Here is a 15,854-nt window from a genome sequence, read left to right on the forward strand (position 1 = left end):
TGCATGATTCTGGACTTTTGATACTGACAGTACAAAAAGTCCGACTCGAGATCGAAAAGAAGCTCACTCTCCATCGCACTACCAACACGCGTTATGTATTGTTTCTACTACTTATTACATCAGTAGCTACTATTTTAAACAAAATACACAATTTTAACTGTTTTTCATATTTGAATTGACCGTTAGTTTGCCTCGGTGACCTTTAACATGTTTAATTGCTTATTTTGTTTTCTACTACAAAAATTAAGCGCCTGTTTTAAATCAATTTAGACTCTACTTCCCCGTGTTAGAAACACTGGACTAGGAAGTTTTTCCAGTCGATTGGTGGCGCACTGTACTGAAAATCTCGATTTTCTCGAAGTCGATCTGAGTTGAAGTAGAAAACCTTTCTAAAACTTCTGTTTTTGACTAATTTGTCGATGTATTCAGGGAAAAGTGGTTTAATGAAATTCTGTAGACTTATTCTTTATTTCTAAGCAACTCTGACAAATTTCCATTTTTTTTAATGTTCCTGTGAAATCACTGAAAGGGCCTTTAAGCTATATAATTCCTTTTATTCATACGTATTTAAAGCCATATTATAACATTTCTGTAAAAATAGATTAGTATTTATTTTCCATAAAATGTTAGCTTTTACTGTCAGATATAAATGTCCCCTTTTAATTTTGTGCCGAACAAGTGAGGTAAAGCATAGAAAATTGGAATTTACTACTAGGGCCCATGCATGTTACTCCCGCGGTTGTAATACGGTACAATCCTCGGAGTGTGCGTGTGTATCCTGCACACCGTGTACGGGGTGTGCATACATGTTCGACTAATATTTCCATCGTAAAATAACGCCGGTTCCATCGTTTTATTCAAAATCTCGGATTTTGACAAAACTACAGCACCTAAAGTCTTGATTTTTGCAGCTCTAGTATCTTTATTGACTAAAGTACTTTACAATCGTGTAAAAACCAGAATTAAAAAAAAATTGAGGGTGTTCTTCTCAGCAAATGTTATAATATGGCTTTAATTGTGTTATGTTTTTCTTCTAGCAGCAGTGACAACAAATTTTACATAAACTAGTACAAACCCCATCACCAACCAACATATCCCTAATTCATGATGGAAGAACTGATAACAAACTACCAGGAATCCTGACATTTTCTACAGAACATGACTGTTCTTTATCATAAAAATTAGTATGACGTTTTGTGTGCATTTTTGTCTTGCGACAAAGGGCATTGCATCCCCATGTACTGCTGAAATGATTTTTTGCTTTGTTCTTCTTCTCGACTCTTTGTCGGCATTGTCACTATGGCACATTGCGCAAATCTGCTTAAAGTCCATGTTCCCCTGTGGAAGATTTTGATGATAATTATCTTCCACTGGGGGAATATGAATTTCAAATGGAATGACCACATTCGGAAGCTCCATTTGAATTTCATACACCCTCTGAGAAATATTCAACCTAAATCTTCCAGAGGGAGGGTGAATTTCAAATATAGTTTGTTAATGTAGTAATGCCATTTTTAATTTAAAAAAATTCTTTCTCCCAAAAATATTCCATGGAGGAGGAGTGGATTTTAAATGGATTAGCATATTTTTGCCAATTCGGTTAATCGTCCCCACAAAATGTCTAAATGTCCCTATATAAATGTTACATTTTAGTAGTCATTTTCCTTTGCATTAATGCTACAGTCTTAGCAATCAATTTTGGTATAGGTAGATTATATCTGTCATAGTATTCCTCATATGTACACAAAGATGAGAACTTCTCTCCTAGAATAGCCTTCACATCATCTGGTGTTCTTTTCAAAAACGATACTCCTGCTTTATCAGACACCAATACTTCTCCAATAGATGCCTCTTCTAGTTTCTGGGCGGCCGTCATGTAGTCAAGTTTACTTAATGCACGCAAGTATCGTGGTCCGCTGGTTCTTAGTAAACGGTATGACGTTACTGGTGATGCACTGAGCAGAATGGCAGAGATGACGTTGGACAAATGATTTGATGTGCGTTTAATGTTGTAGAAACTGGTTCTAAAGGACCGCTTTTTAACGTCAGTGGGGTTTCCAATATCACCCTGCAGTAGGCAAGAAATTTGATGAATTGTGTTAACAGTTTATTTAATAAAGCATTCATAATAACGGCCCTTTTAATAATATGTAATAAGGAGTCGTGTAGCAAGATTCTTTTTACCCTGTTTACCCAAGCTTGTTTGTGAGCACGGTAGGGAATAATATAGTATGTGATACGTTACCGAGAAAAGTCTTATACGTTGAGAAATGTCATGATTTCAACTCATTTTTAGCTGTTTTTATGATTTGCAGGAAACAAAATGTTGAAAAATGTAAAAAAACATTGGTCAATTCCATTTCAAATCTGCCATACCCTTGTGGAAGATTTCAGAAAAGTCTTCCAGAGGGAATTAGCTTTAGAAATTGAATTGTATTTTTTGGTATAAAATGTTAGTTTAGTTTTCACTGTCAGACATGTCCTCTTTTAATTTGGGCCCAAACAGACGAGGCAATACAAAGAAAACCGCTATTTAATAGCAGGGCATATGTCGCCAATGTGAGCCACTCAGATCATTCGAACGTTAGTCGTGTCGACTCTTTTGACATGTCACGGCTGCACACACGCCATGTACGTACTGTGTTATGCACATCGTGTACACGACGGTTCCTGCGGTTTACTCAAAATCTCGAATTTCAACAAAACTACAGCATCTAAAGTCTTGATTTTTGCAGGGTATGTTAATTTACTAAAGTACATAACAATCTTGTAAAAAACAGAATTTTGAAAAATATTGAGGGCATCCTCATCAGCAAATGTTGTAATATGGCTTTAATTATTTTGAATCCCATACTCCCATATTACAGATAAGTTACATACATACTCCATCTTCACTAATACAAATCAAATGCAAAGCAGCAGAAACTCGGCATTGGTGTACATGATTCAAGTCCATATTGAAGACCAGTGTTAGAGATAAAGCCTAAATAAGGCAGACCCTCAGACCAAAAGTCAGTGAAAAAGTCAGTAAGACAGATGGACTCAATGCTGACTTCAACATCAATCCATAGCATTACCTGCTGTTTTGAAAGTGTGAGTACAAAGTGTCACCAATAGTGGACCAGTATAACATTACAATAATAGTACTACAAGTCGAGTTTGGGCCTGTGAAAATTGAATAGCGCCTTCAGATACCAAACTCAAGGGCCCAAATAGACCCTCCCTCGGGGCCATGGAGAACGACTGGTAATGTAGATTACATAGCATTAAAAATCAACCCAATACAGGGGAGCGGTCACTGAAATTTAGCGTTCAATATAGGAGGTGTGATTAGTGTAGTGGCATCAATTTGTGTAGAAAGAGGAATTGGTTTTGGGCGCTGTGAATTGGTTTTGGGCGCTGTGTATTTAGAATCGGGGGGGGGGTTGAAGGACTATGGCATATTTTGATAGGCTATTATGTTATTATGTAGGCCTATCGTTCCATTATCCAGGCCGGACCGAACCGAGACTGTGGGACAGGGCCCAAATGGCCCTTGTTGTGCCCTTGAAGATTTGGCACATTAGTTGATGATCAGAAGTCATATAAAGGTGATGGTCTATAAATACTGCAAAATGTTTGAGCAGAAGCTTATCTATTTGGTACTAGGCAGACCAGGAGCCAATCAAGTACCAGCTTGACTGGGTGGTATAACTGCCTTACATATTGGAGTCTTATTGAGATTGAGCATGCTACATTGTTACATGAGATAATGATGATCAGAAGTCATATGGTGATGGTCTATAGAAATATTGCAAAACCTTTAGAGCAGAAGCTTATCTATTTGGTACTAGGCAGACCAGGAGCCAATCAAGTAACAGCTTGTCAGGGTGGTATAACTGCCTTACATACTGGAGTCTTATTGAGATTAAGCATGCTAAATTGTTACCAGCTAGTCTGACTTGTTATTTTGAAATTGTACCAGCTACATGTATAGTTTTCAGCGGTCCACCAATTTGGCACTGTTTATAGCGTAAACATGAAAGTGGGGTTCTCATTGGCCAATTGAATCACATGATCATCACATCATCACCTTATTCACCGATCAAGATGCGCAGTATTGTGTGACCTTGTACTTTTTACGCGATAATCAGGGAGAGCAGTCGGACACCACCGAAGAAATTTGCTGCAAATACTCTAGCAGCTCGATCAACAGCAAAGTTACTATAGTCTATAAATCTACCTCGAGTCACCGGCACTAGCTTTGAAGTTCAGCATGTGCTGCGTTGGCTTAGAGTGGTTTCTTGCGTGTACATATGCAGTATGTTGATCGTGCACATAAAAGTATGTATACGTACCAAGTAACGCTAAGCTAACATAGAACACGCTGGACTTCAAAGCTAGTGCCAGTGGCTCGAGGTAGATATATAGGCCATATAGCCATTGCTTGTCAGACAGATTGTCAACTACATCCCTGGTTGAATTCGACTTAAACAGATAAATGGAACATAACCATCATTTGTATTGTTTCTGTTAAGCTGCTGCTCTTTTTATTTGTACTTTGTACAGTTCTAAGCTATTCAATACATCCATACAAGTGCTAACATTCTAAGACACTTCTATATTCTCACAACTCAAGATCACTATGTTGTCCAAGAATATATTTTCAACATACCTGAAGTTGATGGTGGGGCAAATTGTCTGACATTGGTTTTCAGGGGGGTCAAAATGTACAAAAAATGTACAATTGGAGTTTTGCATGGGTAATAACTCAGCTAAAAGTATTCTAATAGGCTCAATATGGGATAAGAGTAATCTCCTACCAAAGGGCTCTGACTGGCAAAAATATGGACCAAAAAATTATTTTTACTTTTGGAGTTCTGACCCCCCGAAGTTGGTCCTGGATGGGCGAAGTTGCATTTTGAGGGCCCTATATCTTTTAAAGTAAAGGAGTCATAAGTTTTCTGATGCCAGATTTGAATTCTACACAAAAAAGTACCCCAGGATACATACTTTTCAAAGTTGTTGGGGTTCCTTTATACATTTTTGGACCTCCAAACATCGTCTTTTCGCGCTATACACATTTTTACGCTGACCCCTAAATTTCAAAATGATGCCACGGGAAAACGAAATGGAGTATGAAGCTCAAATTTTCAGGATTTTACTTTCTCATTAATATCTACCACCACACAGAAAAAGAAAAAAATCGAAGAGGTGCTGCGGTGCACATCCCTGGAGTTGACATGGAATGGCTCACCTAGTTATTTTCAAAATATTTCACAATGAGAGTTTAGATTTTAAAGGGGCATTTCGTGATCCACAGCCTCATCCCCCCACTTTTCCCAAAAAAAGTTGAGATTTTTACACCACTGGATACCTCTGGCTACATAATGTTTATGTGCCAAATATTTCTTGCAGATTAATTCGTTTAGCAAAGATATCGCCAAATTTGAATTTCGTTCTGGTGCACCAGAACGAAATTACAACGCATTGTCTATGGAGCAGTGTAATACACATAATCATGCATAACTCGCAAACGCAAAATCGGAATCAACGGAAATTTTGGAAATAAGCTTTTTTCGTGGATATCTACTGAAAAATGTCATAAAAAGAGGATGCTAGGATCACGAAATCCTCCTTTAAATGGAATGGTTCCATTATTTTGTTAATTCCTGTCATATTTTTACAGCCTCTGTTGAGCTATATTCCAGTTGAAATCCAAACACTCGCTAGTGAAGACATGACCTTAATCTTAAGGAGTGTGAATTTCAAATGGGTTTACCTGAACCTGACTCCATTTGAAATCTGTACCTCTTGTGTGGGAGATTAAAGTCATTTCTCCTACAGGGGTGTATGGATGTCAACTGGAATAGCCTATTTTGTCCTTAACATTCATCACGGTTTCCATGAAGGAAGACTAAATTAACTTGCTACACATTATCAGGTGTGTACTTTTTAGTGACTTCTAAGGTTCATGATTGTATAAATACTGATATTGCTTTCTGTACACAGTACACACCCTCTCTGAAGGATGGTTTGCTCTCATGGTTGCTATACCACAGGTACCTAATTCTAAAATGTCTATAAAAACCCAACCCATTAAGTCCAATTCATACAGTTTCCTGTCTTATGTGTCAATCACTTCACTTCAGTTTTCTTAGTTCAGATTTAATACTTGCACTGCATATGGTTTGGGCAAGACAGTCCTATCTGTAATAGCTGCCTGGTGTCATATGTGAACAATACAGAATGCAGAAACTGTCAAATGTCTATTTGCCCTTTGCACGGATCTGCCATCTTGCTACCAAAACGAGGTTCTCCCTGGGTAACTTTTGCAGGTCTAGAGCTTTCTTGTACTAACCCCTCCTCCCATATGATTGGGATAAACAAAATCTTTTACTATATATAAGCACTGTAACACCCGGGTGTAAATAAGTATAAACAATCAACAGATGAACATCCTCTCCGAAGGACAGAGTACTCTCATGGTCCATATACAATGCATGTATACTTAACCCCATGAGAACTACCTGCCTATTGGTCAAAAACAAGTTTTCATAATCAATTGGACCAATCAGCAACATTGTTAGAATAATTCCACCACACAAAAAAAATGAGGGTGAATTATTTGCAAAGCTCCATTCTGATTGGCGATTAAAATGAAGATATCATGTAACTGACCAATCAGAGGCAATGTTAGATCGGCAGGTAGTGCTCAGGGGGTTAAAATCTAAATTGTGATTAAAACACCAATCCACTAAGGCCCAATTCATACAGTTTCCTTTCTAACGTATTATTCACTTGCACTGCATATGGTTTAGGTAAGCAAAATCTTTTACTATAAGCGTTGTAAGTACACAGATCTGTGTAATTCTCTGCTAAAATCTGTTGCACTTCAATGGGTGCTCGTTTCACAAATGATACACCGCCATTTTGTGACACCACTGTAAATCCTATACCAGCCTGCTCTAATTCATTAGACGCATTTGTGTATTGTTGTTTAGTTATGCTACGAAGATGTCTCGGTCCTAATCGTTTAAACGCCCTGTAGGAATTTACAGGTGACGCGCTAAGCAGAATAGCCGACATTATGTCTCGTCGAGTTGGCAACATCATTCCGGTGTTATACACACGCCCTCTTTCACGACGTACTTCAGTGGACCTGTTAACCTGAAGGAGGAAACAGACAAATGGGAGTTAAAGGTGCTCTACTAAAAAATCTAATTTGGAATGGACTGTTCCAGTTGAAATCCATCACCCCTATGGAAGTCATGTATGACTTTAATCTCCAACACAGGGGGTATAGTTTTCAAATGGAGTCACCCATCCAGGTAACTCCATTTGAAATTCACACTCCCTTTGTGGAAGATTAAGGTCATGTCCTCGAAAGGGGGAGTATGGATTTGACAGGAATAGCCCAATATAACATGCAAAGATGTGTACCAACTGGTATAAAATAAATTCCTGAACTGGCATCCATATGTTAAGCATTTCAAGGGTAAGTGCAAGATGGTCCCACCTACAATAGCTGCCATGTGTCATATTTTTTAATGTGTACAATATAGAATATGTAGGAATTGTCAAATGTCTATAGGGCAGCTATTGCAGATAGGCCCTTCTTGCCTCCCAATTTCAGCAGTACTGTTAAGGCTCAAAATACTTTCTTGATTACGAGGGCTATTTTGAACAGCTAGATTCTACACAAGTTTGCAAATATTTTAAATGGGGGGTCATTTTGTGAAATTCTGGGGCAAATGATCAGCAAATCTCTGCAAAGTAAGCCTGTTACTATTTATCAATGGAACTGCATGACGACTGTAGAGCACCTTTAATACAATGGTTCAAATAAAATTACACAATAAGAGGCATCAATCAAATTTTGGCTCATCTACAGCGAGCGCCTGGCAATCATAAAGGATAAAATTGTAATTTCCCCTAATACTTTTGAAATACATTGAAAGGTTTTTTATAAAATCCAAAAATTATCAGAGTGATTGGTAGATTGTTTTACACACTGTGGCCATTTCACAATATGTCACACATTGTTGCTTCGGCTACAATATTGTGTAAGAAAAGATGTGGTTTTGAAAGTTGCACTTTGGTCCATTCAACTCTCATAAAGCATGCAATCTACTGTAGGTCAGGCCTACTGTAACTACATCTTCTCTTACATAATGAGCCATTATGACTGAATGCATCAATGTGAGATATTGTAATTTAGACCTCTATTTGTCTACTTTTTGAATTTCATAACTTTTCTATTTATTTCTAAAAAAGGGGGAAACTTAGAACTTGTGAACCTTGCATTGGAACAATTTGCTGTTTGTTGTGTTTTTAGAATTCCTTATTTTACAGTAATTCACAGTTAGTAGGGGTAGCACTAGCCTCTATAACTTGGGGGTCCAGGAAGGGGACATAGTCTCTTTACTACATGAAAAGTGAAATTTGGGGGTCCCAACTGGTGAAAATAGGGCATCCTGGATGCATGTTTATTTTATGTAACCATAATGGGATGCATTCAAGCCTAAATTAGTGGTATTGAGGCCCATTATGGTTGCAGAAAGAAAAGCATCCTGGAACCCCCAAGTGCAGAGTGCCACCCCTGTATATAACCATACACAGGGGCATATTTCCAAAGAGCAGGATCTATCAAACTCAACAATCTAAATATTCTCACATACAAATGTATATTGCTTTTAAAAATATGGTCATTTAATAGTTACGGATAATATCATCAATAATAACAATGTTTTGGCAGAATTCTTTAAAAACATGATAGCACACAGAAGATATATTAGACCTTATAGTCTGTATTCAATTTTAAACAAAACATTCCTTCATCATTTAGCTCAATTAGCTATTTTTTGTTACAACTCAAATAATAAATGTTGTTAATTGCAACCCTTTGGATTGTATTACATGTTTGATGCTTTATTTTGGTGCCACTATCGAATAGCTATGGTCTCCCAAGGAATATTAAAATGGGAAGTAACACTACAAATTAGCATACGTGTCCTATTATTATCAAAATGATGCAGCGGAATTTGAATCAGTAACAGAAAGAGCATGAATTTAGTGTCACCCCTGGGTCTTTTCCATCTAGTTGTATGCCGTTATGTTTAGTACATCAGATTTTTGTTCACATCTTCTTGACACCATACTTGATTATCCTCTTTTGCACTATATTCCACCTGTTCCTCACTGACATATCCAGCTCAACAAGTTTCTTCCATACTGTATGTGTAACGCCTTCATAGACACAGACAAACTAAACAACTTTGTTCGGCACCTCCATAAAGGCACAGGCAAACTAAACAGCTTTGTCCGGCACCTCCATAAGGGCACTGAGTGAGGCAAACTGAACAACTTTGTCCGGCACCGTCATAGCCCGGCGTCATAGGCACAGACAAACTAGACATCTTTGTCCGGCACCGTTAAATGCCCAGGCAAACTAAACAGCTTTGCGTAAATATTACTAGGACAGAGCAAATCATGTCTTTCCTCCAAGATATGGTGCACTTCCTGTGGATGTTTCTTCACAAGAACCGGTCGCGATTGCCCCCCAGATTGACTTGTAACATTCAAAACCATCAAGATATTGTCCTCTTGCAGAGACAAGGCAGCTTGTAGATAGTCTTGCTTGGAAATGGTCCGTAGACTCACCGGTCCCGACTGAGTGAAGGCTGAGTAAGTTGATACACGCCCGGGTGTTTTTAGTAAGGCTGACTTAAGCTCCTGAAGCGAAATGTAAGGCGTCTGTAAATGTAACAGGAAAAGGGACAACTTCAGTATAGATTCCAATAACTGTGTTTGCACTGCTTATACCGAGATATACAACAACAACAAAAATATGGATGCGGTCCCAAATAGGTCATCCAAAGATATGGGTAGTGAGCACCACACAGTGCTACTTTGACCAAGTTTGGTTGCGATAGATGTTGAATGTGCATGTGTAAAAGTACTGGTGATGTGCAAATTGTAAAACATATGCCATCTGAGTTTGAAAAACAGTGTAGAAATGATGTGCAAAATATCAAACATGTCCAATCTTGAAGTAACAGTGTTTAATATTAAACAATCTGAGCAAATTACTAGGTGATATGCACATTTTCAAACCTATGCCATCTGAGTTTGAAAAATAGTGTACAGTGTAGTTCATGATGTGCAAAATGTCAAACATGTTCAATCTGAGGTTGTAACACAGTGAAATAATGATGTGCAATAATACTATTAATGATGTGCAAATGCACCTTTGAAAGTTTGAAACACAACTGTGTTATTGGTTCTTTTAGGTCTATTGTTGGCTTTTGACACTGTCAATCACATGTCTTTTATGATCGTATGCAACATTCTTTCAACTATCTGGAACTGTACTGAATTAGATATGTTCATATCTCACAATCGCACTTGTTTGGACTATGCAGCTACCAGCATTTATTTTAATAGCAAATAAATTGATAATTAGGTGAAAGAACATTTCCCATAGTATTGCAAGTTTGAGTGAGTGCATTGAATTCAGAAAGCCCTCTTAAGGGCTGGGGTATGAACGTTTGGACAGTATTTATTTTGGGACATTAGAGCACATCAGACATATCGAATTGCATTCTGAATATGAAGAATGTCATTCTGATATCAAATAATTTTGATTTTTTGAAATTCGCAATTTAATACACATTTTATGGCAAATCATTAAAATTGATATTTTTGATATTTAACAGTACTTGAAGTAAACTTTATAAATCTAATGATATGTACTTAAAATGTACATGTAGCTTGTAAGCCAAGTCGATGATCAATTGAAAATTTTGACCTTTCGTATTGAAGATATGGATTTTTTATCCCAAAACACCAAAAAATTAGGTCTTTGTGGGAAAAAAATCAATATCTTCAATATGAAAGGTCAAAATTTTCAATTGACCGTCGGCTTTTCCTCCCTGCTACATACACTTTAAGAATATATCATTAGATTTATATAATTTACTTCGAGGACTGTTATATATCAAAAATTCGCAATAAACGCTCATTTTGGATCCCTTAACATTGCATTGTTATTTCTTGATTACTCTTCAAAGGATTGTCATTGTTTAGAGATTTGATTTGCAATATGCATTATGATTAATTTGAACTTAGCACCAAAATAGGCTATTTTATCAGATATTTTTTTAATGTTTTAAGTTTTATAAAGTTATCTGATTTGATAAAAGCTAGATTTGTGAGTAATTCATGATTACACATTCACATTCAAACAGACAAAGGTACTCATTTGCTATGTTTGGTAAATGTTTGTTTATTAACAACAATCAAACCTACATTAGTTTACATGCAAATACATTTTACAACAAAGTGTAAGTTCAGGGCCGTAGCAAGGTCGAAAAATGTGGGGCGGCCATCACAAATATGGGGCGGCCAAATTACAAATCTATGCCCATATTGAAATAAAGATATAAAGAAAAACATAACAAATTTTCAAAAAGTGGGGCGGCCATGGCATCCCCGGCCGCCCTGCTTTCTACGGCCCTGAGTAAGTTAACTTTCAGACTGCCAGATTTATATTGACTTGCCATTCTTATAACAGTGGATGTAGCTTACAAAGAATACACATAATTTGCTTGGTTTTCGGGTGTGTGAAATATGAGATGATATTAGACATTGATATTTGACAGCATGCCTCATCATGGAAATACTTGTTTAGATGCGATAATCATGACGCATTAGTAGGCGTCTGAGTGTGAAATATTGTGATTCAGTACAAGAAAAAATTGTGGACAAGTTTCTGATGGCTTCATTCATTTAATATTGTTGGGAAGTCCGGATAACAGTGATGTTATTTTTCCTGGAAAATAGTTTTTCTAAAGCAATTAAAATAATATTGTAATTGAATAACAATTAGAATAAAACATACAAATTGTTTACGAGTGGATATTCATACATAGTGGTAGATAAAATGATTAAAGAGTTTAACTTCAACATTACACTATTTTTCTCTCACCTGGAACGTTTTCAGGAGCTCGACTAGCATCTTCAGCATCACCATCTGCTGAAGACGCTAGCGAGCTTGTTTTCACTACCTATTATCGTATAAAAGATAACAGGCATGTCTAATATTTTGTGACGTAGTGGTCATGTTGCAATTTATATTATTAATGTGTTAAATGAGTCACTCTAATTTGGTATTGTTAATGCTTTTCAATAGCACACTGCAATGTAATGTGTAAGCAAATAATACTATGTCAACTGGATCCAGCTTTTGAGTAGGACTGAACCCTGGGACCGAACCACACACAAAAAAGAATGGCGCACAAAGTCTACCGCGTGATATTGACGATCAGAACCTATTTTCTACTTAACAAAATTGGCATTGGCGCCTCACTGTTACTGGAATGGACACATTACCATAGATATAGTTTAGTCATGACCATTTTTTCTGAAGAAAAAAAAATTGTGTTTTGGTTTACTATCCACATAAACAACACTACCCTAAACCTTTGTTCACATCTGATTTCATGGTCAACCCTTTTTTTTTCAGACAATCATGATAATATCGCATCAGGCTCAAGTTCTATATGTTCTTGTCAAGTTAAGAAGAGTGAAGTCACAAGTTCTTGAGGAAATATACTATTGGGCTATTTCACTTAAAATTATATGCCATACCCATTTAAGAAGTCTTCAAAACAGAGAGATGTTTTCAAATGGAATTGGCTAGGGTTAATTATTTCAAAACCCATACTCCTCCTGTATAGCTTTACAAATATCTTCCCGAACTCAAGTGAGTTTCAAATACTTCTCTTTAGAAAACCAAATAGTTAAATCTTCCACAGGGGGAGTGTTGAGTTCAAATGAAATAGTTGAATCTACTTCTTGATGCCATACTTGATTCTCCTCTCCTGTACATATTCCATCTGTTTCTCGGTGACATATCCAAGTTCAACAAGTTTCTTTCGTATACTACGTATCACCTTGATAGGTACCGGCAAACCAAACCGCTTCGTGTATATACCACTAGGACAATGCAAATCATGTTTCTCATCCAAAATGCGATGTACTTCTTGAGGATGTTTTTTCACAAGGACCGGTCGTGCTTCCCCGGTAGGACTCGTTATGTTGACAACATTCACGACATTGCCCTCTTGCAGAGACAAGGCAGCTTGGAGATAGTCCTGCTTGGAAATGGTGCGTAGACTCACCGGTCCGGACTGTGTGAAGGACGAATATGTTGATGCAGGCCCTGGTGTTTTTAGTAGGGCTGACTTCAGCTCCTGAAGCGAAATGTAAGGTGCCTGTAAATGTAACGGGAAAAGGGACAACTTCAGTACTGATTCCAAGAACTGTGTTTGCACTGTATAATATACTGAGATACAACTACAACATCAAAAACATGCATACCTCTATCAGCTTTGTAGAACATAATGAAAGTAGCCTTTTACAGCAGATAAGAAGTAAAACTATTCCACTGGGTTTTATGCACAATCAGGATTTGAAAAACAAAAACAACAGCAGTAATCCAGGATGGTTGATATGCTAACAGGTCAGGTGTGACCTACATGTAAAAGCCATGGCTGGAAAAATATTTATTTCCTGAGAAGAATAAGCCTAATTTGACCCCAAGATAGGAAAATGTCCATAACTGCTTTTGTATCTCTTACATCGGGAAGCAAATTTCCTTCCAAATTCCAAAATTTCCCTGTCATGAGGCTGTATCCTCATTTTCAGCCTTGCCTAAACTAGGATCTCAAACCCTTAGACACTGTTCCTTAAACCCCAATACTTGGGCATAGCAAGAGCCTTGGGGCTCATGGACAAGGAGTAGTGCAGGCCCTCTTTCTTTCTCTCTCTTTTCCCCCATTTCATTTTCGCTTTTGCTTGGAATGACCTTTAGATATGTTGGGTACAAAAATGCATGTACCACACACAACTTTTCAGCTGCAGGATGACACTGCACTTGTGCATAAACATATCTGACTGATCAAGAAGTTAATGATCGAATGAAATTTTGTGCAATGTGAATCAACCATGCATGATGATCTTCAAATTGAAAAGACTGCAGTCAGTGCTGGTTCTTACTGACCTATGACACACACAGACTGACCACCACTCACTTAAAGTGAGTGTGTAACATGCTGTAGGCTACACAATTTGACACCACATAATCTGTTTGATCTTTGTAACTTTTAAAAAATCATACCAAATTTCATTCAATTTTGTATAAGTTTGCAGACAATAAAATAGTCCTCCTAAATTCAACAGTTAATGTTAAGGTGTTTGTTTGTACCTAAATGACATAAAAAAAACTGGTCAATGATTTACATGTGTGCGAGTAAACCATAAAGTGAGAGTAAATCATACAATAGAGGCCGTCAGCCTTTTCCAATGGATCCGCCATCTTGTGGGTACTGCCGTTCTGCATGTCATGCATTAGACATTATGCCCCCGATTACGCAGAAGTCGCAGCGCGTGACGCACCTCTTCAGTCAAGCGTCAACGCGGTGATCATAGCAACAAGGCACTCCGTACCCACAACATGGCGGCGTTGACGTCACAATGACTACCTCTATAGCCTTAAGATCTCATTTGTTCTTCAGTCGCGTATCCGTTGGCAACTAGATGATGGCGGATGTTCTTAATGATCTTAACAGAAACTTTACATTGGTATCTGCTCAAATACTCCTCCAGGGTACACAAGTGTGACAATCTTTGTAAAATCGGCTTTGCCAATAAGGGCGATTCCTTCACAAAAACCAAGTTATGTCGTTGTCCTACTATATCAACTTGAATTCCAAGTTTCTCCATTTCCAGTGCATTTGCAGCCATACTGTATTCTTGTTTACTGGTAGAACGTAGTGAGTGTGGGCCTGATTGTGTTAATGAATGGTATGAACATGCTGGTCCTCTAGTTAGGAGTACGGCTGACATAATTTGCTCTTTTCTCGTCATGTTTTTCCTAGCTTTAGCTCTGCTTCTGCTACATATGCTGGAGGTGTCCCAATCATGTGGTTTTGTGTGCATCTGTGAATTTGGACAAACAAATTAAGACACTCTGAAAATAAAAAGTGAATCTATACTTTGATCTATTTTACTATGTACTAATATTAGACTTGTTCTATTTTAGAAATTTGTGCTTATCTTAAAAGCGTCATTCACCAAGTTTGCGTAAAAGTTAGACACAAACTAATTTTTGTTAATTTGGGTATGCTGATCGTGAATATTGTCCACCAAAAGCCCCTATAGAATCATACAGGGGACAACAATTAAACATGCTCCAAATTCACTCTTAAACATATCAAAATGTGTGAGTAATGCAGTTACCAAGTTATGAGTGCTCAACAAGTGGAGGCAAGAAGTTCTTCAAGTTCAATCGATTCTGGAAAAGAATAGTTTGCGCTATCTGTGATGTGAAGTTCAGAATATGGTAAAATACAAAGGCCATTGAATCCTACTGATCTTTTAACTCTAACATCACAGAAAGTGCAAACTGTTCTTTTTCTAAAAACTATGCTAGAGAAACAATTTTATTACAATTTGAGCAACTTTGACTTTTGACCCATGTAAAACAAGCAGATTAAACGAGGACCTACACTATTTGTGTCCCATAACTTAACTAAAGGTTGTATGCAGTCCCAATTTTAATTTGCGGGATCCATGGGATCAGAACTTAACTATAGGTCAATTTGGGGGTCTTTTTCTCGAGATTCCAAGATCAGTTGTTTCCAGGATGTACATCAAACATGCAAATGCATATAAAATACAATTTTGCCTGTGAGTGGTGAAAAAATCCAAGATAATGTGTCCACTATTCCCCCAACAAAAACAAGTCTCAGAAAACATTAAAGTGCCTTAAATTCTTTATTTAATTTCAATTTATTATTTCCATATTATAC

General features: G+C 37.3%; 1 protein-coding gene across 8 annotated transcripts in view; it reads right to left on the reverse strand.

Moving 5' to 3' along the window:
- The window catches only part of LOC140137473 (uncharacterized), a 63,181-nt gene that overhangs the window by 15,093 nt on the left and 32,234 nt on the right, over positions 1–15,854 (reverse strand). Inside the window, exon 4 of one of the 8 annotated variants that reach the window (XM_072159180.1) lies at positions 1,583–2,068. The exons of 3 other annotated variants lie outside the window; for them this stretch is intronic. In XM_072159180.1, coding sequence (XP_072015281.1) covers positions 1,643–2,068 — 426 coding nt within the window. In that variant the 3' untranslated portion in view covers positions 1,583–1,642. Of the gene's footprint in view, positions 1–1,582; positions 2,069–6,608; positions 7,150–9,021; positions 9,736–12,774; positions 13,257–14,338; positions 14,983–15,854 lie in introns of those variants that run through there. 4 more of the 8 variants (XM_072159178.1, XM_072159182.1, XM_072159181.1 and 1 more) reach the window with 4 other exon arrangements.

This window comes from Amphiura filiformis, chromosome 17, assembly GCF_039555335.1.
Source record: "Amphiura filiformis chromosome 17, Afil_fr2py, whole genome shotgun sequence".
Lineage (NCBI taxonomy): Eukaryota > Metazoa > Echinodermata > Ophiuroidea > Amphilepidida > Amphiuridae > Amphiura > Amphiura filiformis.